We start from the raw sequence: 24,275 nt of genomic DNA, 5'->3' as shown, positions 1-24,275 counted from the left end.
AAAAACTGCCAACGTCGTTCAGCCATGGTATGGAACAGCCCTGAATATAAGCTATAAGGAAATAGATTTCAAATATTTTCATTCTGGAAGTAAAGCTTAACACATTTCTAACTTCTGTATTTTTTAAATTCCATTTCAATGTCAGAGACGTTGATTCCCCTTAAGGTCACAATAAGCTTAGAAACATGATGGGATTGTCATCATGTGCCAGAGAGCTAAAAGATCAGAAGTTAATCTTGATCCCACACAGGAAAGATTAACAAGCAACCTTTATGTGACCAGAATACAATCACTGAGCTCGGCATGAATGATGGCCACTGATAGTAGCTCCACTGGCAGCAGGGGCTCAGGTGCCTTGCTCAAGAGCACCTAAGTAGTGATGATGAGGTAAAAGGCATGGCTGCTCTCTCTCTTCCTCACCAAGACTTGTCCACATGTTCCTGTGTGTCGGCGAAGAGCTGAATGTATTTCCCTCCATTCAGTGATACAACTGCAGTAGTTCAAGAATGCAAGGACAGATTTTATGCCAATATTCCATTTGGAAAATCTTAAAAAATTAGAAAATTAAAAATTACATTTTCATTCAGGCATGAAATCAACTCTTCTCTGTGATGTTTATTTGACTACGGTTACCTAAACAGACTGTGTGTATGGGTAATATATCAAATGCAATAAATAGAAAGCAAAAACAATAATGATGAAATAAAACTTTTGTTTTGTCTCGCTGGTATTCATGAAAACATCTAAGAGAGGGGAAACCCAACAGTCTGTAATCTGTCTGCTTGTTTGTTCATCTGTTCTCTGCTCTGAGAGCTTTCTGTACGTTGGTGTTTGTTTCTCTCAGCCATATTGTGTACTCAGGGGCAGCCAGATTCATCAATAAACATGTGCCTTCACTGTGCTGCAGCAGCAGGGGTTTCGTACACAGTGTGTATCACCTGGCTATGCTGTATCTGATACTGAAGAGGACACACTCACCCCCCCTCCCGACCCTTACCCTCTTTGTGTTTTGGATCCAACACTTTATCACAAACAGCAAGTCTGATTACATTAACAGCTGGGAACACAGCTGCAGTTAATCTCAGTTTTGTGGGGTTGTAATAAAAGATTAAATATCAGGACTAGCGGTTGAACACCTGGTCCATTTTGGCGAGTGGGGTTTCAATCTGCGATCACCATATGAGCCAGCGTTGGCCTGAACTCAACCCCGGCCCCTAAAAAACAAGGTTTATGCAACTCAGAGTTGAAGTGGACTGATGATAGAAACATGACCAGGACTGTCCCTCATCAGCCTGACAGGACTGCACAACGTGTCACTTTAAATACATCCAGGAGTGTGTGGTTGTTTGATCTACAATGATCATATGTGTGTATGCCTTGTAACATGGTACAATTCAATACAACAGCTCAAACCAGACAATTCAAATTCAAATCAACAGTTCTGTCGACAAAAAAATAAATGTCATTATTGGAAATTTATTACATTCTTTTCACATTTTATAGGTGTTGCTCTTATTGTGTCCACCCTCCTGAAGACACACTTCCCTCCTCCTCTTCTGGTAACCACTTCCAAACAGCCATGCATTTTACCAGAATACTCTTCCTAACAATGTATACATAATGCATCAGGAAAGATAATAAGCTATTAACAGAATCAGGTCATTGACCGGAGGCAAAATCGTGATGAATTATTCTCTTTCATCTTTGCAGGCTGGCAAATATGAATGTCTCTTGTATGAATTGTTTTCTTCTGTGATATCTAAATGGCGTAATTTGCTCCAGAGGCTGTGTATTTGATGTGAGGACCATCAGAAGTAAAAGACCCTTTGGTGTCAATTTGCACCTGAAAGTCTTAGTCCCCTTGACTCTGTTTGATTATGACAGAGAATCTCACTTAATGTTTTTGCTTTAAAACAATGAAGTAGTTGCTTGTTTCTCTTTCTGCACATTCAGACATCTCTCTGCTGCTCGCAAACACTCCCACACGCTTCAAAAGCTGGTCCCTCCTCATCAGATATGCTCTAGTCTAGACAACGTACTGGTGAACAGAGCAAGAAAATGTAAATGACTTTCGTGTTCATTACTTATGCTATAAAAATGTAAATTGCTTTGGTGACAAAAATGCAAATGGGACTAAGATGAAAGTCTCTTGTGCCGAAGGAGAATTTATGAAAGATTCATTTTCTTAAAATGTGGCTCTTTATTCAGGAAACCAAAAGGAGGACCTGTTAGTGGCTCCTGGCTGACTGAGCTGGATCAGACACCATTAGTCCGACTCACCGGCTCACTCGGACAACTGACTTCATTAGAAGTTGAGGGTTGGAGAACGTGCATCCTCATAGACCCAACGTTCAAACTCCCCTTTTCACGTCTGAGCCCATGTGAATCCCCCAAGTCTCCAGTCGGCCTGTCACACCACCAATCACTGCCAGGACTCATCACCACGGCAACAGTGTGGTGTCGAGGACATATTCTGTTTAGTTGATAACGATCATAAAACTAACATGTTTGGTGTCAGTGTGGATGATATTGCAGGCACAAACATTCATGAATGTTGTGTTAATATCCGTTAGAGTGTCTTTATCACACAGCTGCAGCGGAGAGTTTCTTGCTCTCATTTCTCCTCTGAAGAAACAACACGAGTCAGAGTGTGACCCGCTCAGCTGCCAAAGAGATGGAGACTCACTGCAAAGTCTGGACAGCGCTGAAGCACAGACCGTACATAAGATGATATTGAATTCAGGCCTTGATGCAAATCACATTACTTACATTCTGTAGTGGATAAAGTATTCATCTTTTACTTCACCTATGTTACACATGAAGTTCAGTTTACTCATCAGGAGGAGAACTACTCCACCGAAAGGAAGTTTCTGATTTTTAAGAGAAAGCCTGTTATGGAGTTGGCACATGGAGTTTGAAATATGTGGGCATTTATCAGGCATGGAGGGTCGAACAAAGGTGCCACTGAGTTGCATTATGAGAATTGTAGGATCGACCATTTTAGGAGCTCATGCTGGAGAGAAAAAGTCATGATTGGCCTCAGCTGCTCCGATGTTGATGCCTTTTTATAAAAATTGGTCTCTTGTGAGTCCCATCTTTATGAAAGTGCAATGCTAAGTGGTTTTGTACCCTGTTAAATGAAATAACCAATATATCAATGCAAAACTGCTTTATTAAAATCCTGAAATAAAAATATACTTACAGACGTAAAATACAGAGGTATTTTCAGCAGTCCCGTAGTATTAAAAAGTGTGTTTTTTACTGTGTGGATTATTTTTGTGAACTAAAGTAAATTGTATGAAATCGAGCAAGCCGTCAAATAAATGTTATGAATTAAAAAGTACAGTGTTGACTGTCTTAAATGCAGTGCAGTAGAATTGTATCGCACAAACTGGAAACGATCAAATGGTCACTTTCAACCACTGATTATAATTGAATTGTGTATTGTTTTGTCTTCATATGATTAAACACATCCCAATTACTGCTATACTATAAAGTTATAGCCTCACACTGTCAACCTTTAGACAAGAGCAATTCAAATGCTCAATACTGCGTGTGGAAATTCTTTTAGAAATCAGAGTATTCGTATGTTAATAAGATTGTCACCCGAGCCTCAATTACAGCCGGTTTGAGTGCATCTAGGAGAGCGGAGAGCGATCTGAGGAGTTGTACACTAATTAGCCACATTAATTGCCAAGGAGCTGCTCTGAAATCAGGCAGAGTGGATGGGGAGTCAGAGGTGAAGACGTAAGAAATGTTTTTCCGCTCGTCTGTTGCACAATCTGCATTTTTCATCTTCAGTGAGTGAAGGCTTTGCAGCAGTGCAAGAGAATTAGAGCAAGAAAGATCAGCGTAGAGAGTGATGCTGCCTGCCAGACACTTCTGAACGGATTATTTAAGATCTTGTTCCAGATCCAAACCTCCTCATCTCCTCCTCTGTACTTCCATGTTTCTCTCTCGGGCCTTTGTCCTCCGTGAGAACAGATAAGTGAAGGACTGTCAATGTGTAACCGGTCCTGGAAATAACATCACACTTATCAGGCTTCCTGAACCACGGTCAGAACCACCATCGGCCTGCTGCTCGCCATTCTCTGGCACGGTGTGAGATTACTTCTCTGTGGCACCGCCGGCCTACTTCTCATTGAAGCGGGTGCCGATTGTGAATCACACACCCGTTCATGAAAGGTCATCGTGGACAGGTGAAGACAAGTTAGCCCCCCCCACCTTCATCTGCTTTCAACCTAAGGCATTGCTGCTCCGGCCGCTCTCCGCGGTCGTTTGTCATCTGGTTCTCTGCTGGTGAAATGCAATCTTCCTTCAAAGCAGGGAGAGAAGGGGTGATTACCATGGGCTGTTTGTCGTGGTGGAGACGGGGAGGCGGATGTGGCTGGAGAAGGAGGATGATTGGTTGCTTTCAAAAGTGATTTGTTTGAAAAACAACAGAGGATGCTTGTACCTGAGATGCAATAAGCAGTCCAAAAATGCACAACTTTAAGGCAACCAAAAATAAATGATTAAAAGATTTTGCCATTACACTGAGGAATGATGCCACGCAGTTTTTTTTTTTTACTGTTAATTATTATCAAATAAAAAGAAGTGGAGCACTGAGACAAAGCTGGCAAATATAAAGAGGATGAGACTTTCACAGAACTGATTCCATGTTTTATTTCAGTGTGTTCTTTTTCTCAACAAATTTCCGGCAATAAATTGGCTTTGCTCACTCAGACGCTCCCTGAGGACATCGTGCCTCCATCTGCTGCAGTTATATCATTTTTCCTTATACGTCAAGTTAAAGAGGACCATTATTTTGAAAACAATATTGACCTAGAGGAGACAAATGTCCTTGAGTGCAGACCTCACAGCATCAGATAAGGAGATTACTTTGTGTTAGTTTATCTTCATGTTGATTACCCTGATTACCATTTTTTGGTTCAATCAGCTTCTCTGTAAGAGTGACGTTCTCAATGTGAACACTAAATCATTTTATTATTGATAATGTTATTTTTGTAGCTCTTCTGACTGTTTTTTTTAGTATGGAAACCGATGATATATGGCATACTTCTGTGAAACAATAAAACTTTTTTAAATTTTTATTTCTGTCTGTTTCAGTAAAATACCCACAGGAATGTGCAGCGAGAGAGAGATATGCAGCGATGGTCCCTGGCTGGAATCAAACTAGGAATGGTTATGCGTCTTATTTACTCTGCTGTTGATCCTCCATCCAATCAGGATTAGGCAACAATCAAATCTGAGGACATTTGTGGGGTTTTCTTTCTTTTTTTTGTCTTTACCCAGTTAACTCTTATTTGTGTTTCTCATGTAGCCATTTGTCCATAAAATGACACATTAAATCCTCATTCACGAAGACATTGGACGTATTTTGTACTTGGTTTTGAAATATGTCTGTGTTATCAAACGATTAAAGGTATAATGTCTGTCATATTCACAGCGTCCTCCACTGCTTTAGATCTGAAGTTCAAACAGTTATATTGATTCTGCATGAAAGCACTTCACTGCCGGCTGACTAGAAAAAGGGACTTTCAAGCTAACCTTCTTTTGCCCTCAGTACATTGCATCCTTCATGTGGGCACACTTTGGTTTTCCTTACTTTGTGAAACAGTTTTGTAATTAATAGAATGGAGCACCAAAACAAAACAGATCTGGAGGAGCATATTTTCCAAATGTGTCCAGGACTTCAGCAGGAATTTCAAGTTTAAACAAATGATAAAAGATCATTCTCCGACACCTGCAGTCCTCGGTGAAATACTGTAACGACGAGGAAGTGAGTGCCAGACTCATTCATCAGGGAGCCTCCCTCTGTATCTGCAGACAGATCTTTGGCTGTATGTAGAGAGTTAGTGTCTCAACTGTGTCAAAAACTCATTTCCCTCTCTCATTCCTCCTCTCCATCCACATCCTGTTGTGCCCTGAGCAGAGGCGCCCACTTAACTCTGATATACGACGGCAGGCCAGAGCAGAGCCCCGGGTTTATCTCTCTGACGTCAGAAAACGAAGGAACTCTATCTCCTGCTAATTACCCCCCACCCTCCTTTTTCTCTCCCCACACCGGCTCTGACTTCTTACCTCCTTCACCGCTTCTGTGTGCACGTCAGATCAAAGGTGAGAGCCACAGGGAGAGCTCTGATGAGACACTGCCTCCTCATCTTCCTCCTCAGAGCTCCTCTGCAATGTGATGAAGATGAGAGTGAGAGTGAAGAAGGTGTTCTCTCAGTCAGTAATCACTTTACACTGGAAGTTGATCAAAGAAATAGTTCTCTGCTCAGAAATCAAGTAATGTCAGCCCTTGTTGTGCTGCTGGCAGTCAATTTGTGAATTATTTCAGTTAAATTTGATGGTAATTCTCCCTATGTGAGATTATGATTTGAGTGGATTTACTTCGGTAGATGCAAAAATAAATGATGCACATTTGACCCCAGAGGATAAAAGATAATTTAAAACAACAAACCAGGGGTTTAAATAATAAAGTTTTGCTTGAAATATATATTTAAAATCTATTTTCACTGTGATCCTTGATGAAAGATAAAGTAAGAGTTTGAGGCAAAACAGAAAATGGCTTCTTTGTCTCTCAGGTTGAGAAACATCTCTCTAGCTAGGTCTTATAGTTCATCAGTAAAACCCTTCAAATGTATTGTTTGATGTGCAAAAGAGCTGCCATGCATCAGGACCAAAATCCATTTATTTACAACTTTTACATTTATAATTGCAGTGTTTACCGCTTATTGGGGAGTTAATGACCCACAAGTATCTATAAATGCATTACAAACATGTACAACTGCATTGTTTAAGAAGGATATGGCCAATAGAGATTCTTCACAACAATAATAATAAAAATAAGAATAATAAATAAAGATCTATACGCCATCAGTGAATAATTCATTAATTTTTAATAAAGGCAATAAAACATTTTAAAATGTGTATAAATTCATTTTTGAAGTGTATTAAACGTAATAGCAAATGAAAAGGAGTTAGTAGGCTGAGGAAAATAAAGCGTGATAAGGTAACAAACAGAGCCGTCACTCATTAAAATAATTGAAAGCAACAATGAAGCTCTGGCAAACAGCCATCTATGCACGCATGAACGTACGCGCACACACAGACACACAGACACAGACACACACACACACACACACACACACACACACACACACACACACACACACACACACACACACACACACACATTTTTTTACGCAAGATCAAGAAGTTGATAATGTGGACATGTAGAGGTAAAGTAGACAGAAGAGTGTTATTGGTGTTCATGAAAAGTCTCTTATAAAATATGTATCGTGTAAAAGGACATGGGTTGTCCTTGTCGACGTACGCCGTGTTGATAAAGTTGATTTAAATCCAAGATGGCGACGCCTATGGCGAAGTCGTGATCCAAGGAAGCAGATCATTTAAACGGTATTTAGAAGCGGAGTATGACATTCATATCACGAACTATTGGATTTATGTCACTACGACCACGACACTGAAATAAAGGACCAGGAAATAAAGCGGTAAGCACCTCCAAAGTGGTGTTTATTTGAAATGTAACGTTGTTTTAACTTCCACTGTGATTCGACCAGCAGACAAACAAGACATTAAACACCATTACAACACTCGAACCAGCTGCTATACGTTGTATGTGTAGCTAACAGAGGACCGGCTGCTCTGCTGTGTGGAGAGGCTACGAGGATAAACCTTCATAATGCAACATAATGTCTTGCTAGCATAACGATATGTAGCCTCTCATTGTAGCCTCAATACGGTTCCTCTGTGTGTCAAAACGGCGTGTTGAGGACCCGAGGCAGCGTCACGCAGTCCAGTGTTGACAAGTGAAACGTGCGTTGCATGATTTAACGGTAGTCATGTGTGTTTTTCAATGTGTTTGTCCGATAAGATGTGGAAAAGCACTAAAATACTTGACAGCTCATTTTATATATAACTGACCTGTCAGCAGTCTGCCGAATTATGCAAACAACATTTCAGTATTCAGAGGTAATTTGATTTACATTCCACAATTGATTGCAACTTATTAAACAATCTTAATTATAGGCTGTGGCAGAGGAGTCAGGCTATTCATATTGTAGTGATGTCCATTGGTTCTTTCAGGTGTTATTTATTATAGGGCTGCAACTAATCATTATTTAAATCATCTGTTAATCTGTCTTTAAAATGTCAGAAAATAGTAGAAAGTGTCTATATAATATAAATGTGAATTTATGAAATTACAGTTATTTAAAACTGACTAAAGCAGCAAATATTTGTTATTTGAGAAGTTTGAAGAACTAGGTAATATTTGGTGTTTTCAAAATTGTGAAATTGCTGATGAATTTGTATTGTCAATCTGTTCGGACTTGTCATTTCTCCTCTGTCATTTGTTCAAAGTACATTTTTGACACAGGATTATTTGTAGCGTGGATATCGTGACCAAGCAGCCATTCAAGACTTCAAGGTTTCTAAAAACACAACTAATTTAGCCTGAAGACCAATAAGTGACATCGCTGTAATATCACGACTTAAATACTAAACCAGAATCTCAATAAGACAATACAGATGTTCAGAGAAAGACTTCTCCTGTTGTAGTGAACCATACTTGTTGTTGTCAGTGTTCAGTCACTCTTCACAGGAGACACCCAAACAGATGAGCCAAGTCACCATAGAAACATTTCCTCCATCTTTCGCCTCAGCCCACTCACTTGTACCTTCAGAGAAGCATACAACCTTGAGTGCTCGGCTCTCCCAGCCTCAGCCTGAGGGAGGTGCGTCGGCTGCTGCGATGCTCTGGTTATTCTCCAGAGAATTTAGTGAAAAACACATTCCCACAAGCAGCTGGGTGGCGGAGAGGAGCGAGCACTTTCCATTGGTTTTACACTCATTTGGTTGAGAAAAAAAAAAGAGTTATCCCCCTGAAGATCTGTCCATCACTAAATCCTTGTCCGATTCTTACTAAATGATGTGGAGACTTGCAGTTCCTTGACACTCTTTTCATTCAAACTGAGTCAATTAAAATGAGTTCTCCCACAGCGTTGGATAAACAACAATCCTCATTTTTGTTTACTTCATTTCCATCTTCATCTCTGGTATCAGGGCGTACTTCACAGCAGCTCTAAAGGCCTCGCTGTCTGACATCCAGATGCGTCACTGCTGTGAACATATTCTCTTGACAGGTCAGGTTAGCAGCAGTTGACTGTGCGGATATCGCATGTTACCTTGGAAACTGTGTGTGTGTGTGTGTGTGTGTGTGTGTGTGTGTGTGTGTGTGTGTGTGTGTGTGTGTGTGTGTGTTGCATAGAAGACAAATTTAGGTCAAATTGTTTTATTCTTACATGCAGTTGACTGTCTGACCTACATGAAGCCAAAGCGACGTCTATCCTCACTGCTGGGCTCATGCAAAAGAGGTTACATCTTTGTTTGCAGTGGTCTCACAATACATTTGTTGCTTGTTAATTGAGGGTGATGTTGTGCTGATTTGACATCCCTGTTATAGCATTTCATCCTCTCTATACAAGTAAACACAAACATATTCTTCCATGCAGGTGATGTCCTGAGGCGGTCAGAGCAGTTCATATCCTGTAATGCAAAGATAAGTGGATTAAAACGGCAGTGCAGATTTGAAGCAGAGAAATCAGTGAATAATCAGATGATTTTGAAAATGTCATCCTCACATCTGAGCAAGGGCGGGTCAGTTTAATAGGAACAGCCTGTCCAGAGCTGAGCATAATTGCATCAAAGCTAAAAAAAACAACAACCTCTTATTCCACAAAGTCATGCTGTTGTGTGAGCGACGTGGTGCGAAGAACACCAACTGTGAGAGAAAATCAGGTGCGGAGCTGCTGCAGAGCTTTCAGTCACTCTGCTGTCAACAAGTGGATTCACGCGTTCAGTCCCACGAGCTCAGAACGTCTGAACCCGGCTGACTGTGGATGTTGACGGAGTGTCATCTTTGTTTAGGACGTGATTATGGTGATAATGGGGAATCACAGTGGTCCAGATGTTTGATGCAAACAAACAACAATTAATACAGTAACTTATATGTGGATGATGATTTAGTATTTTTTGTTTTTACTTTCAGTGTAATTGTATCATTGTGATATGTGTAAGATTTGCAACATCATGTTGTTTAAATGACTTGCATTCAATTTCTGTCATTAAATCCCCTTAAATTGCTACACACTGTTTATCTTGAATGTGAATGTTTTCAGGTTTCTTTTCTCCCTTATGACAATAAACTGAATAGCTTTACGTTGTTGATGAAACAACACATTTGAGCACGTCATCTTGGGCTTTAAGAAACACTGATCAACATTTTTCCACCATTTTGTGACATTTTAAAGAATTAACAACTAATTGAGTAATCAAGAAAATAATCAAATTAATTAACATTGAAAAATAATTGTTTTATAGCAGTCCTAGTTATGTATAACAGTGGAACAGAGTGCTGCTGAATCTGAGCAGTCCAAAGTGACTTCATTGTCTTTTTTTATTTATTTTTTTTACTTTCAGCCTGAAATCCCAAAGTTCATTTTACAGGCATATAAAATATATTAGAATTGTAATAGTTGGCCATTTATTTTCTGATGATCGATTTGTAGACTAATTGTTTTAGCTGTACATCTGTTAGATCATTTCATATGTGCTCCTACCTGAATATTTTTTTTACTGTATCTGTCTGTGTTATAGGTGTCAAAGCCATGCAGGTGTCCGTGAGAAGGCTGGCTCTGTGTCCACTGGGTGTTTTCCGGTCTGGACAAATCAGCGGCGCTCTCCTGAGCCCAGTAGCCGGCCTCCTGTCCCCCAGAACCCGCACCCTGTTCAGTGAGACGGGAGTGTGGGAGAAGGACTATAAAACAGAGACCCGACGCAGAGTGGAAGAATGGTGGCACCCACGAATTATGGCACAGTGGCAGAACGATGCGCTGGAGGAGGTAAGGAGGCCTTTACTTTTCATGTAGTTTCCTCTAGTCTTTAGCTGGTGACGTCACGACAAGCCAAATACGTCTCAGTCATGGTCTGGTTTCCTGGTTATGTGTTTTGTGTGTGTGTGTGTGTGTGTGTGTGTGTGTGTGTGTGTGTGTGTGTGTGTGTGTGTGTGTGTGTGTGTGTGTGTGTGTGTGTGTGTGTGTGTGTGTGTGTGTGTGTAAACACTATATACTGGTTTGAGAAACCGATACATCCTAATCCCTTAGCTGTACTTTTTTTTTGTTCTGAATTATTTAAAGTTTTGGAAGTTCGTGTTTTTGAAGCTTCACCAATTACTTATTTTTCACTAGATTGGGTTGATTGGATCTGTGGCATGACAATTTTTTTTCTGCAGGACCAAATAACTTCAAGATGTGACCGAACTGTAACACTACACTACACAGAAACATTTAGTTGCAAGAAAGTGAAAACTAGTGGAGATATTCATTTTGAAAAAAATTAAAGATTCTTACTGTAAAACATTCATAAATGTTACAAATCATCCTTTGACTTTCTTTGATGTTTCAACCCAATCTAGTGAAAAATAGGTGACTGGTCAATCTTACAATACACTAACTTCCAAAACTACAAAAAAACATTTAGCAAGGTTTTAATTTAATAGATGTTGGAAGAATAGAAGAGAATCCATGAAATGAACTGGGAGGCTTTGGTGAACTGTATGGAATGACCCAACATGTAAACACCTCAATCAGGTTCATATCATTCTATGGAAAGTATGACTAATTGTATGGTCTATTATTAAATGAACAAAACGTTATTTAGTTTACAATACGAAGAAAAAGCAGCAAATCCTCAAATTTGAGAGGAACCACCAAATATTTCTGCCAAAAGAATGACTTGAACGATTATGAGATGATTAAAAATAATTACGGATTCATTTTATGTCAATCTACATGCAGCCAGAAAAAAAGTCTTATGATTGTGTATAGAGCAGGGATACGAATAACCAGGTTTCTTGTGTTCAATGTAACCATCGCATGATTAAAATCAAGACTCGCTGTGTATAAACAGCTGTCAACACTGTTGACTGAGTGAAATAAATATATTCTGGATTATCTGTATATGTATACGTTGGAAACACCTTCAGCCTTTTCTTTAGGATGAGTTGATTAATAGGTCATTAAGCGTTCCCAGCTATTACTGGCGCTGGCCCTCGTAGCTCGCCTCAGTCCCGGAGCTCCGGCTGATTATATATCCTAATGGTCCGACCGCGCGGCTGTCTGGGACAGACCGACATTGATTAAGTGCATTCATGACAGCCCTGGTCCATAATTGATTTATTGGAAAATTCATGACTCTGGTTTCCTGTAATCATGTATAGCTGGGTGTATCCAGCACTCACTGTGTTGCCTTGGTGAAAGTGTTGTGACTGTAAATCAGCCATAACCAGAGCATACAGTACAGTAACACACCAGAAGTCAGTCTCGCTCTGTACGTGATGAGCTGTTATTCCTGTCCTGACCTTGTCAGGTTAATGAAGCATCTTTTATGCGAGACTCGTTCAAAAGCCACACTGATGATGGAAAACGTAATTGAATTTTCTCAGGATTAAAATCAAGGTCTTTTCCACATCTCGTGAGGTTTTCTTACAGCTCTGTACATTATTTTGTTTTCCCAGAGTTCCAGCAGGAAGAAGTTTTATGTCCTCTCCATGTTTCCGTACCCATCAGGCCGCCTGCACATGGGACACGTGCGAGTGTACACCATTAGTGACACGATCGGCCACTTCCAGAGAATGAGAGGCCATCGGGTATGTCTGCTCCCAGTAAATGTGTTTTTATCATTTCCTATACTATCCTCCTTGAAACAAGCACTGGCATTACACATAAAGTAATAAAGTGTTTTTTTTGTGGTTAGAAATGAAAGTACATGAGTTAGAGGCCGTTTTGACTTTTCACAGTAGGAAAAGCACAGGTGCAAGTTATAAAATGAATGATGGCTGGATTCCATTTAGCTGCTTCAGTTTCAGGGTCCTGGTATTGTGCACCACTGTCAAACTGTCATGACTTACATTTAAGAGAGCTACAGTGTGGGGACCTTGATTTATATGTTCCAAGGAGTCTATTTTCAATCGTTTTCCCGTGTTTAAAAAAACCTGTGTATGCACACTATTTTTAATAAGAAAATTAAATTTCTGTTCAGTAGTTTGACAGATTATGGCACTTAATAAAATGTGTTCAAGTTGCAGTTTGGGAACCTGTTCCTTCTGTCTGAAGGCATCAGCCCGTACTCTCTGTGAAGGATGTGGTTTGGGTCACAGGTGATTTTAAGGCCCTGCTTCCTCTACTGTGTCTTGGAGGCAGGATCAGGTTTTGGACTTGTGATTTGAGTTTAACGGACAGGTTACCAAACCATGTTGTGATGCCATAATGAACAAAAGATTGAAAGGCTGCCCTGTTGAACAATAACAACAGACGCTGACTGATTCATGAACAAACATACTCCGCTTGATAAGCCTATTGTAACAGAGAATCACAGTAAATACCAAAGTACTTGTATGTTGTTACCTGCTCAACTCTCTCCCCGTCACCAGCAGACCTAGTATAGAGGGCGATTTCATTAGTCTTTTTAAATGTTTGTTTCCTGCTGTTATCGTCCTATGAGAAATGCATGAGGCCATCTGATTATATAGGGGTTCACCTCCATCTGTCAGGTTGTTAAACATGATCTGAGGGAGTATGATATTTAATGCTGAGCTGAAATCCATGAACATTAGTCTGGCATAAGCAGTAGGAATTTCAAGGGGCCATAATTACAGTGAGTTGTAGTGTTTAGAGCATCATTAGTGTCTCTACCATCATTATAAGCAAATTGGAAGGTGAGAGATGTTCTCCAACACTTCACAGGTTCCCTAACATGATGTGTTCTTTCCTAAAACTAGAAATAAAATACAAATATTGACTGTATGATAATATTATAATGTAACATTAAAAAATCAAGGTCTCTGAGAGAAATCAGGTGCTCTGCAGTGGAGCTCTTGCATCTTATTTTGGTGTAAGAACTCACAGATATATTATAGATCAACAGATTCAATATCCTAATCATTGTCTATGGAGGGTTTTTTTTTATATCACGAATTTAAGTTGTTTCCAGTCTCTAAATTAAGCAAAGAGTTGTGAATAGTCATGTAAACCCTCTCACAATAGCTGGCTACCCTTTAAGAATAAGCCAATTAGGACTCAAAGCTTTTAACTTCTCAGTAAAGTAACTGTTTGTTATCTTCCCCTCTACCCAAAGTCCTTTTCTGTGGCTTCACTGTCTCTGTTTTTGTTTAGAGTGGACATGCAGTATAATGTTCTGAGTTTTCTTTCCAAAATCACAATGGATGTGTCATCCTTAGAGGCACTTTGGGGACCATATTTTACTGTAGCAAACTGGCGTAATTGTGAGACATCTGCTTTCCTGTCTGGGTTATATGGTTTGAGAATGATGAGATGTTGGCTGTTCCCATGATATTACAGATGGACCACTGTTCTGCACTGGAACATTGCGTTGTTTCATGTAGAGAGGATGGAGATCTCTGTATTTGGTACATAACATTATACAGTAGTGACTATCTGATATTGACACGGAGGGACTTTTTGCCTCAAAATTCTGACTATACTTGCTATATACAATATGGCAAAAATCTTCCATCTTGATAAAGATAATTTTATATCTCGATAATGATACATGCCACAATGTTTTCTGATAATTAAATATATTAAAAAAGTATAAATAATTTGTGCAATTTGTGGCTTGAGTATTTGACTTAATTTCAGCTATTTTTTTTTTATAAAGCTGACACTCCATTTGTCGTCATGTTTTCTGCTAAAATGGCTGAATTATTAGATGTGTGTTGCTGGGTGAAAACATTGAATCTACAGCTTTTGTGGGTTTTTGCTGAGACTGTATGTTTCCATGATCCTCTGTGAGACATTTCTATGGCACCTAGGATCTATTAAACCTTTTCTAAATAAATATCAGATAAATATGAAAATGAAAGGGTTGAAGGCAAGGAGTTTTTTTTCCTAGTTCCTGTAAATTGACAACCTGCTTCAATAACGCTTAAATCCACACTCGATTCTGTTGCAGTCGACATTCAGCCCTCAGTTTGAGTCCTGCTGTTGACGAAGCTGTGACCAGTTTTCTGTCAGATGGATCATCCCACTGCAGTCACACACACACACACACACACACACACACACACACACACACACACACCTTCGGACATGACGGTGACAACCTATGCTCAGTCCTTCCGTTGGTCCTTGCCTTGCTGATTGGGTGACGAACCTCTCCTTTTTCTTTTCCTGGTGGAGTTTTCCCTTCTGCTTCTGTCTGGTATCTCCCCCAACAGAAACATTTTGTTTCACATGACAACTGCTTCCTGCCCAGGAGTGTACTTTTTCCTCAGCATCTGTCAGAAAGCGAACCTTGTTCCGCTGTATGCACACAGTCTGCTCTATTCACTAGTTAATTAAGGAAGGTACACTCTGTTGATTGTCACTCCCTAATGCTATTTCCTGTGCTTTAAAGAGGTATTGGATCACTGTAAAATAAGAAAGTGACTACTTTCTACTGAACAAGTGGTCCAGGCTCTCTCCAAGGCTGATGTTCCTATGAAAGCTGATGTCTCTTGATTATCCAGAGTAATGGACATTTTTTGTGTTGGAAAATGAACGTATTCGCTGTCTTGCTGCAAGTTAAAGAGAAGAGATTGTTACCCCTGCTGTGTCTGTGCGGTAAATAATAAGCTGGAGCCAGGAGACGGTTAGCTTAGCATAAAGACTGAGCGCAGGGAACCGGCTTGCTTGGCTCAGTCCAATAGTAACGAAATATGCCAACACTAAAGCTCACTAAATCCACTTTAATACTTGTTTGTTGACCGAGCACAGTACCCTTTGTTTTTGTACCGATTTAAACAGTCCGGCAGAGTCAGGCTAGCTGTTTCCAGTCTTTATAGTAAGGTAACAAGTGCTGGCGATAGCCACATATTTACACTACAGAGACGAGAGTATCAATCTTCTCATCAAGCTCAAAAAGTGAATAAGTGCGTTTCCCAAAATGGCAAACTATTCCTTTAAAGCAAAACCATCTGCTAGATACCACTAAAGCCACAGTAAATAAAAATGCTCTTCGTCTTGTGCTCATGGGCTCCTGTATAGAACTGTGCAGAGTTGAATATTAATGCAATTACCAGAGTCTGGTCGGAACCCATTAGTGTGATGAGAAAACAGAGACATGCTGGAGTTGCATTTGGAAGCTGCTACAGATGGAGTGTAGCTTCTAGCTGGATCTGCGTGGGTGGACACTTGCATGTAGCAGAGTGGCCTCACATTCACAGGACCAGTCACCAAACACTCCTCAGCCCCGTTGTCGTCAGCGCGAGGATTTTTGGAGCTGCGCATTCTCGTATCTGTCTCGGCTTGGCACCGACTCGCTCCACATTACAGAGGACAGATTGTCATAAATGTGCCCACACTGACTCCCACGTCCATCTTCCATTGCCTCTTGTCACTCAAGCTCTGAAATGTGGCGTGACAGGTTGGCGAAGAGTCGCACTAGCGTTCTCTCTTTTGTGTGGACATAAGGATAAGTGGAGCTGGAGCTATCAGTGGTGAAGTGATAATTTGCCTCGGCTGCTATCTTTGAACTTTGAGAATAGAGCTCGCTAACGCGGCCTGTCCATCACAGCCGGGCCCTCATGAATACCGCCTCACTTTAAGAGTATTTACACTGAATAAACAACATAGTAGCGCATCCATCCTAATGAGGTGTTTTTTTTCTGCTTCCTTATTAACACACAGTAGAATATCGTTGGCCTGTGCCTTGCTCTCATTGTGCCTGTATTCCTTCTGAGCAGCCACAGTGGTCTGCTGTGCTGAGCGCTCTCAGCCTTAATACCATTCAGTACTCGGCTTTACAAATGAGGCAGTTACCAAGGATACCGATTCGTCTGAAACATCAGACCCGTTTAGAGTCCGTGCGATGATCCTCTCCAGTCCTCGACTCTCTTGTCACTCTGCTTCTCCTACTGTACTCACGCCTTCCACTCCTGGGCTTTCATCTCGGTTTTTTTCCTCTGTGAGCAGAAAAAAAAAAAGACACAGCCGACGCTCTGAAGGGAAAACGAGATGAGCGAGAGAGACATCGACGAGTTCGATGAGGATTCATGTTAAGGAGGGTGTATGCTAAATGGCGATGTGGACGCAAAGTACAGAAGGACAGAGCGGGAAAGCAAACAAAGAGAGGATGCGACGGTAGATTGGGATGTTGTTTAGGAAACTGTGTGTAAAACAGCTTACTAAGTGATTGCAGGCTTGCAGGTTTAAAGCTTTCACATCCTGGTCTTCCATTCTAAGCTTACATCATGCAACGGCTGTAATTACATGGAAATTGTAGTTGGTCTGCATGCATTAACCACAGTATGTAATGGAGTTGAGATCACAGCAGAGACATTATCATATAGGGGTCAACATGTGCTGCTGTTAGTGGAACCCGGGGCTATTTTGCAGAATGAATTACCTCCTGCAATGAAACATTTACAATCTACTGTTAATGCTTTGCATAAATCCTCTCGTCACATATCTAATAAAGTAAGTCATTCTGTGTAACGTTTTTTTTTTTTAAGTCCCCCTTCTTTCGAAAATCTATTTCGCTTACTGTTCACTTTAATGTTTGACTTTCACTGTTCAGAATGATGTACTGTGGAGTTTGACACCTTAAAGGTGAAATGTTACACATTCTAACGTATCCTCTTTGAATCTCATTTTAATATTTATAAATAAATATCACAACTACTTCAGCAGCATGTCATAGTCCAATAGGCAACATTAAGCACCAAGTGTATACACACTGAGGCTTCTTAATGAAGTAGGAGGCCTCTTGTGTCCAGCAGATAATGTTATATTTACATATTCAAATTTCATATTCATTGATTCTAGAGTTTTTATTGAAGGAGAAGGAGTATTTATAATTTTAAGAAGCTTTAAAAATCTGGTTGAACTTTTTCAGACACAAATTATTATTCAGTATTTTCATATGTCTTGAAACGTGTGTGGAATGTCCAGTAAACATTGTTGAAACTTAATTTTAGTGTATAAAATATCAAAAATAGTGATGACCATCACAAAATAGCTTTTTTGTCAACATATTTCATTTGCTATGGAGAAAAAAAAAGAGAAGTAGCAAATCTTTGCATTGAATGAAGCTGAAAACACGAGATGTTTGATTTTCGTTGCATGTTAAATGACTTGAAACGATTCAATTATCAAAATTGTTGTTTGCACGAGCGATTTCACCATTAATACAGAGCTACATCCACAGGTGTTGAATCCAATGGGTTGGGATGCTTTTGGACTTCCAGCTGAAAATGCAGCCATTGAGAGAGGACTCGACCCAGAGGAGTGGACTAAAAGGTAACTGAAATATCACACCTGTTCCTCCGAGCGTTCGTCGTCTATACAAACCATAACGTTGCTGTTGTGTGTCTCCTCAGCAATATCCAGTCCATGCGGGAGCAGCTGGACAGCCTCGGCCTTTGCTTCAACTGGGACCGGGTGAGCAGGAGCTGAGGCTTAAATGTCTGGTTTTCTCTCTTGCGTGTGTGTGTGTCACACCACACAAGGCTGATACAACTCTGGCTTTTTTCTCACAGGAAGTGACCACTTGCCTTCCAGACTACTACAGGTGGACTCAGTATCTGTTTATCAAGCTCTTTGAAGCAGGACTGGCCTATCAGAAAGAGGTAGGAATGGCTTTTGACTAAAGTGCTTATCCTGGGGTTTCTTTTGAAAGGAATAATATGATTGGTTTAGGTTTGAGGTTGCCGACAGTTACAGAAATTATTGAAGCAGCTCACCAGTTACTCCTGAAAGAAAATGAATGAACTGAAAAAGGGAGCGCTCGGTAGAAGCCCTTTGATTGTGTTTAATCAAATGGGACGACCTCGAAGTAAGCCTTTGGACCCACTATTAAATCCAAACTACTTCCTAAGCTCTGCATTTTCAATTTGTGTGTGTGTGTGTGTGTGTGTGTGTGTGTGTGTGTGTGTGTGTGTGTGTGTGTGTGTGTGTGTGTGTGTTCATTCGTGTTCATTCATTCATCTAAATCTGTGTGTTTGTGTTACCCAGGCTGTGGTGAACTGGGACCCTGTTGATCAGACAGTGCTGGCTGATGAGCAGGTGGATGAAAACGGTCGCTCCTGGAGGTCTGGTGCCCTGGTGGAGCAGAAGCTGCTCACACAATGGTTCATCAAGACTACAAACTATGCCAAGGTACGGCATTGGTCTGTGAGTGAGTGAATGAATGAGTGACGGAGAGCGTGCTGTATATGTGTACGTGACAAGTGGCAGGTCTGAATGGCGGGCCAGCAGCTTCATGTGGGCCAAAATGAGCAGCGAACCCCTCTGATAACAATCATGGCCGACGCTTCAGCAGCAGCAGCAGCTGCAGCCCTGCTTCTCTCGTTCTGCAATCAGACCCCCGGACGTCGTCGTTCTCAGCGTCTCCCAACCAAGTAGAGAGAGACCAGCGGAGTCGGAGTAATGGCACCAGGCGGCCTGGCTTGGCTGATGAGAAGCTCCGCCTTTGCTGCACAGCGCAGACAAGCTGCAAGAGTTAATGCTTTTCTAAGTGGAGCAACATTCCGGTAGAATTGTATGATTGTCATATTTCTTGTTTTTAGGGCTGATTATTTAATTGTTATTAGAATATCATAATTATTGATTTGGTCTGCGAACATGCTCATCACAATTTCCTAAAGCCCAAGGGGACAAATGTCTTCTTTTGTCTGACTGTCGGTCCAAAACCCAAAGACATCCAGTTTACAATTATATAAAACAGAGAAAAGCAGCAAATGCTCATATTTGAGAAGCTAAGACCAGAGAAAGATTCACATTTTTGCTTAAAAAATGACATGAATATCAAAATAGTTGCAGATTCTTTGTTGAATCAAATCATTGACTGTAGTCTCAGCTCTACTTGTTTAAAATCAGACTGATGCCATGAGAAGAAAAGGCAGAGCAAAGTGGAGCATAAGCAAGTTTTTGTGTCGTATCGTACTGAAATAACACAATATACATAACAATAACATAGAGACCAAAGCCGGCCTGGTAGGTGTGAAATCAATCTAAACAACTTCCTCTGTGCTTTGAGAAAAGGTCGTCAATAATTAATATGTGATTCCTTATAAATTGGTTAAAACGTGCAAAAACACTTGTTTGTCCTTTTAAGGGTTTGTTAATTTCTTTCCCAATTTTGTCATTTTGATTAAAACATCAATTTGTCCACAGTCGGTGTCACTCCAGTTTACGCCGCAGCGCTGAAGTCGACCATGCTTGTCCATGTCAGAGGTGTGAGAGGAGGTGGAAGCAGCCTGCTGTGACAATGTGTTCCTGCATTTCTAATTTTCTCTGACGAATAGAGAAGTGGGAAGGAAGGAAGAGGAAGGAGGTGTTAGGGAAAAGAAGTGAGAAAGACAGATGGAACGAAAGAAGGACCGCGTGAAACCGCGCCGTGTTGTAACTGGACTGATTTCCCACGTCTGCGTTTCTCTGCTTGCCCGTACACGTGTTCAAGTCCGTTAGACAACATTAACCTCAGACAACATTTATTCAGCTGTCAGGTGGTTCCACGTTATACTGACGGGAGTTTCATCATAAATCGTAACCATATTGTTTGTTCCAGAACACAGATGACTGCATATTATTACTAAGATGGATGTTGTTTTTTCTGGAAGTGGATGCAAAACGATCACGTTTTCAATTTCATGCATAATCACACTTGTTGCACTCAGGCACACATGCAGCCATCACACTGCACTGACATCTAAATGATTCACAAGCTGAGAACTCATTGTGTTGTTCAGCTCTGTTCTTTCTCATATATGAGCATAGCTTCTTGAGGGGTTTGGTGTCATTAAGCAAGAACAACTTGTGACTGTGAGGTTGCCGGTTCAAGTCCCTGAACCATTTGTATCGCAGTATTGTTCTTATTGTACTAGATGTCTCTCTCTCTCTCACACACACGCACACGCACACACACACACACACACACACACATCCAATCCTTGGTTATTGCTTTACCATCCTTTTTCTCTCAAGCTTTTCTTAGTTGCCATGGAGACTCCTGTCCTCGCTGTACATCTTTCAGTTACTCCTGCATCTGTGCCAAACTATATTTTCTAATCCAGGAAAGTGAAAACATTTACTGCCTCTCTCTTTAGGGCCGTTGTCTGTCATCGTGTTCCTGTTTTTGCTGGTAACGTATTTGTTTTGCTGAACGTCTCAGATTCTCTGTCTTCTACCACCCTGGAGCAAATCCATAACTGACACACTCCTCGGCCGTGCTGGTAGCGACTATAGCCAGCGTTTATGTTTGTATTGATATTGCCGTTATGAGGTACTGCATGCTGAGCGGCACAAGTGAGGAGGGTTTTTGGGGTAATAGATTGCGACAGACAGCGAAGGAAATGGAGAGTTTGAACATCTCTGGCCTCAGCCCAGCTGTGGCTTTTTGACCTGAGCCTCGTTGATATGCATAGCTTCCTTTAATCATGCAGAATAACTGTTGTTGTGTATGTACGTGTGTGTGAGAGAGAGAGAGTGCACTTTAAAGGCGATTGCCTTGTGATATCAAAGAAAGTAGGGCAATTGGAGGTCAGGATTTTTGAAAATCCCTCTATGTCTGCATAATGTGACCTGGTCGGCTCTGCTGCTTTGTCAAAATAAATTGGCCAGGCTTTGAAAGAGGCCACACTGAGTTGAAGTCAATTGCATTATCCTAGACAACCCCGCCCCCCCCTTCAAAAATGATCTCTTTTCCACAGTGAAGTGGAAAATAAGCCCTTTTTTAACTTGTGCAAAGAAAAGAAGTTGTGAATTAATTCCTGTCTCCCTCCTACAGCCTCTCCTGGACGCCCTGGCAGACCTTCCGGAGTGGTATGGTGTCAAAGCCATGCAGGCAAACTGGATTGGGGAGTGCACCGGCTGCTACTTCGATTTCAAGCTCAAGGTGAATCTCAGCTCCCTTCCCCCGTCACACTTTTTATTCATTCATCATTCTCACTTCCTTTCAATCCCTCAGCCTTTTTCCACCAAGTGTTTCCCTGTTGTTGCCGCTTCCCGGCCTCGGTTTCTCATCTCTTTGTCCCCAAGCAGTGATTGCTTGCTTTATTTTGGATTCCTCTGTTTATTTATGTATTTCTATTCGAAATCATGCACCCAAACATAACAATTTTCACTTTTGTTGTTCACATTCAGCTGGTGCATCATTCTGCAAGTGGGCATTTACTCACAGAGATGATGTCACAGATTAGTTTCTGTTGAGTTTTCTAAAAGCCATATTAACAGTTCTTCACACGAGAGCCCCATGAGCACCCTTGTTAAACAGTTTCTTGAAATAGAAACAGAAAAATGGTGATTGAAGTCAGTCCCTTACTTTAAAAAAAGTCCTATTTATAGAGTTAGAAGATGTGAGAGTGCTTTTGTGTTTCTTTATGTATATGAGAGGGTGTTTCTCTGGCAGAATGCGTAATTAAAGTTAAAACCAAGGGCCACTAAGTTAATTGAATGGCTGCTTGTCTCATATTACATCATCATACATTGTCACAGGAACTCTGCACTGAATTATCTCCCCAGGGGGCTGAAGATATGTATGAGTATCTACTCTATGACATGACATACACTCATTACCCCAGAACCCCCCAGAATGAGTGTGTCATCTATAAATAATTATAGGATTAAAGACATTTTAGCCTCATTATGTATCAAAGAGCTACGCACAGCACATGTGGCATTTTAAGGCTCCAACTGACAATTTATCAGATTATTTGATAATTTATTCTATGACAAATACTCCTCACAAGGTAACGGATCCCACTATTGATGTCTTGAAACAGCTTTACTCTGTCTGATCAACAAACAAACAAGACTACAGTGAAGCTAGCAGCTCCGTGTGGCTGTAGGTTCATGGTTCAAGGTAGAATTTATTGTCATTCTCTCCATAGACGATACTTAGTCACAATTAAGTGCAAAGACAGTAAAGTGCAAGCATTACAATGAGTTAAAGTGCAATGAATGAAACGTCTTGTAACGCAGAGTAGTATGTGCTTCATTTTCATTTAAAACATAAGTGATTTAGGCAACGTTAGCTTAACCAATAACACAACTATAGTAGCAAGAAGTTAACTCTTTCAGAGCCAATGGCAGTTCCGCATTTCATGAAGCCCCGCCCTTTTCTGCCTCTGATTGGCTACAACTCGTTGTCTTTGCAGAATTTGTTAAATGTATTGCTGATGAACAAATATTGGTGGAAGTTTGCAAGGGTTAAATATCTAAACTCAAATGTGAATGTTTACATAAGGATGGCAACTGTCTTGTATTGTACTCGTAGAGAATTACAATGTCCTGATTATGGCAGAAAAATGCATTTTTAAAAGTTGCTGTTATGCATTTTCCCATGTGGAAGGAATAAAGGATCCATTGGAGATTTATATTTTGATGTGGTATCAAATTTAGTGCTAACCTCAATGTTGATGAATACACTGATTATTAAGTACATAAAAGTGAATTTGTGATAAAAGTCATTTGGAAGCAGCTAAAAACAGAAGTATACAGTAGAAAAAAACAAAGCCACACAATCTTTTAGTTTTTACTTGATAAATAAATACAACTATTATTAAATTTAAAATAATAATTATAATTAATAATAATTTTAATAATTTAAAATGTTATTTTTTCTCCACTGACTAAATGATGATTGGATTATTTCAATAATAATCAGTATTTCAACAATGCTTTTGTGCCTAAAATTATAATGCAGTATATTTTTGAAATAACTGAAACCCTGTAATGTGTTTAATATATATGGTAGCCATCTTATTTCAGAATAAACCCCTTTGTGTGGCGGCCCGAGGAGCCAGCGGGTCCTCCTCATTAGCTCGTCTCCTGTGCATCTGGACTGGAGAGGTTCCCACATGCGTCTTCTGTTGTTATCTCCTAGGTGAACGGGGAGGAGACGGGGGAGACCCTGTCAGCCTACAGCTCCTCCCCAGAGACGGTGTTCGGAGCGGCTTACCTGGCCGTCCTGCCCTCCCACAGACTGCTGCACGGTAGAAGCGCAGTGCGCTCAGCTTTGGAGAAAGCCTTTCAGCCAGGCAAAGGTGAGTGTCTCTGATGCCCGTCTGTGTTTGGGTCCATCAAAGTGGTATGATTTCCTGCTTTGTAGGAGGGGGGAAAGACACACATTCCAATTTTTCCTATATCATCAGACATTTTTTTTCTTATTCGTCTACACCTGCATGCTCT

The 24,275-nt window shown here is 40.6% G+C and overlaps 1 protein-coding gene across 1 annotated transcript in view; it reads left to right on the top strand.

Moving 5' to 3' along the window:
• Nucleotides 1-7,383: 7,383 nt before the first annotated feature.
• lars2 (leucyl-tRNA synthetase 2, mitochondrial) overlaps nt 7,384-24,275 on the top strand; it is a 34,984-nt gene continuing 18,092 nt past the window's right edge. Inside the window, exons 1-9 of the mRNA XM_068735627.1 lie at nt 7,384-7,520; nt 10,687-10,931; nt 12,605-12,736; nt 18,295-18,386; nt 18,467-18,527; nt 18,626-18,715; nt 19,101-19,244; nt 21,874-21,981; nt 23,971-24,130. Coding sequence (XP_068591728.1) covers nt 10,698-10,931; nt 12,605-12,736; nt 18,295-18,386; nt 18,467-18,527; nt 18,626-18,715; nt 19,101-19,244; nt 21,874-21,981; nt 23,971-24,130 — 1,021 coding nt within the window. The 5' untranslated portion in view covers nt 7,384-7,520; nt 10,687-10,697. The remainder of the gene's footprint in view (nt 7,521-10,686; nt 10,932-12,604; nt 12,737-18,294; nt 18,387-18,466; nt 18,528-18,625; nt 18,716-19,100; nt 19,245-21,873; nt 21,982-23,970; nt 24,131-24,275) is intronic.

This window comes from Cebidichthys violaceus, unplaced genomic scaffold, assembly GCF_023349555.1.
Source record: "Cebidichthys violaceus isolate CVI_PGR_0920_01 unplaced genomic scaffold, fCebVio1.0.p SCAF_7, whole genome shotgun sequence".
In the NCBI taxonomy this organism is placed as follows: domain Eukaryota; kingdom Metazoa; phylum Chordata; class Actinopteri; order Perciformes; family Stichaeidae; genus Cebidichthys; species Cebidichthys violaceus.
The sequence above is the reverse complement of the archived record's forward strand: the minus strand, read 5'-3'. Positions and strand labels throughout refer to the sequence as shown.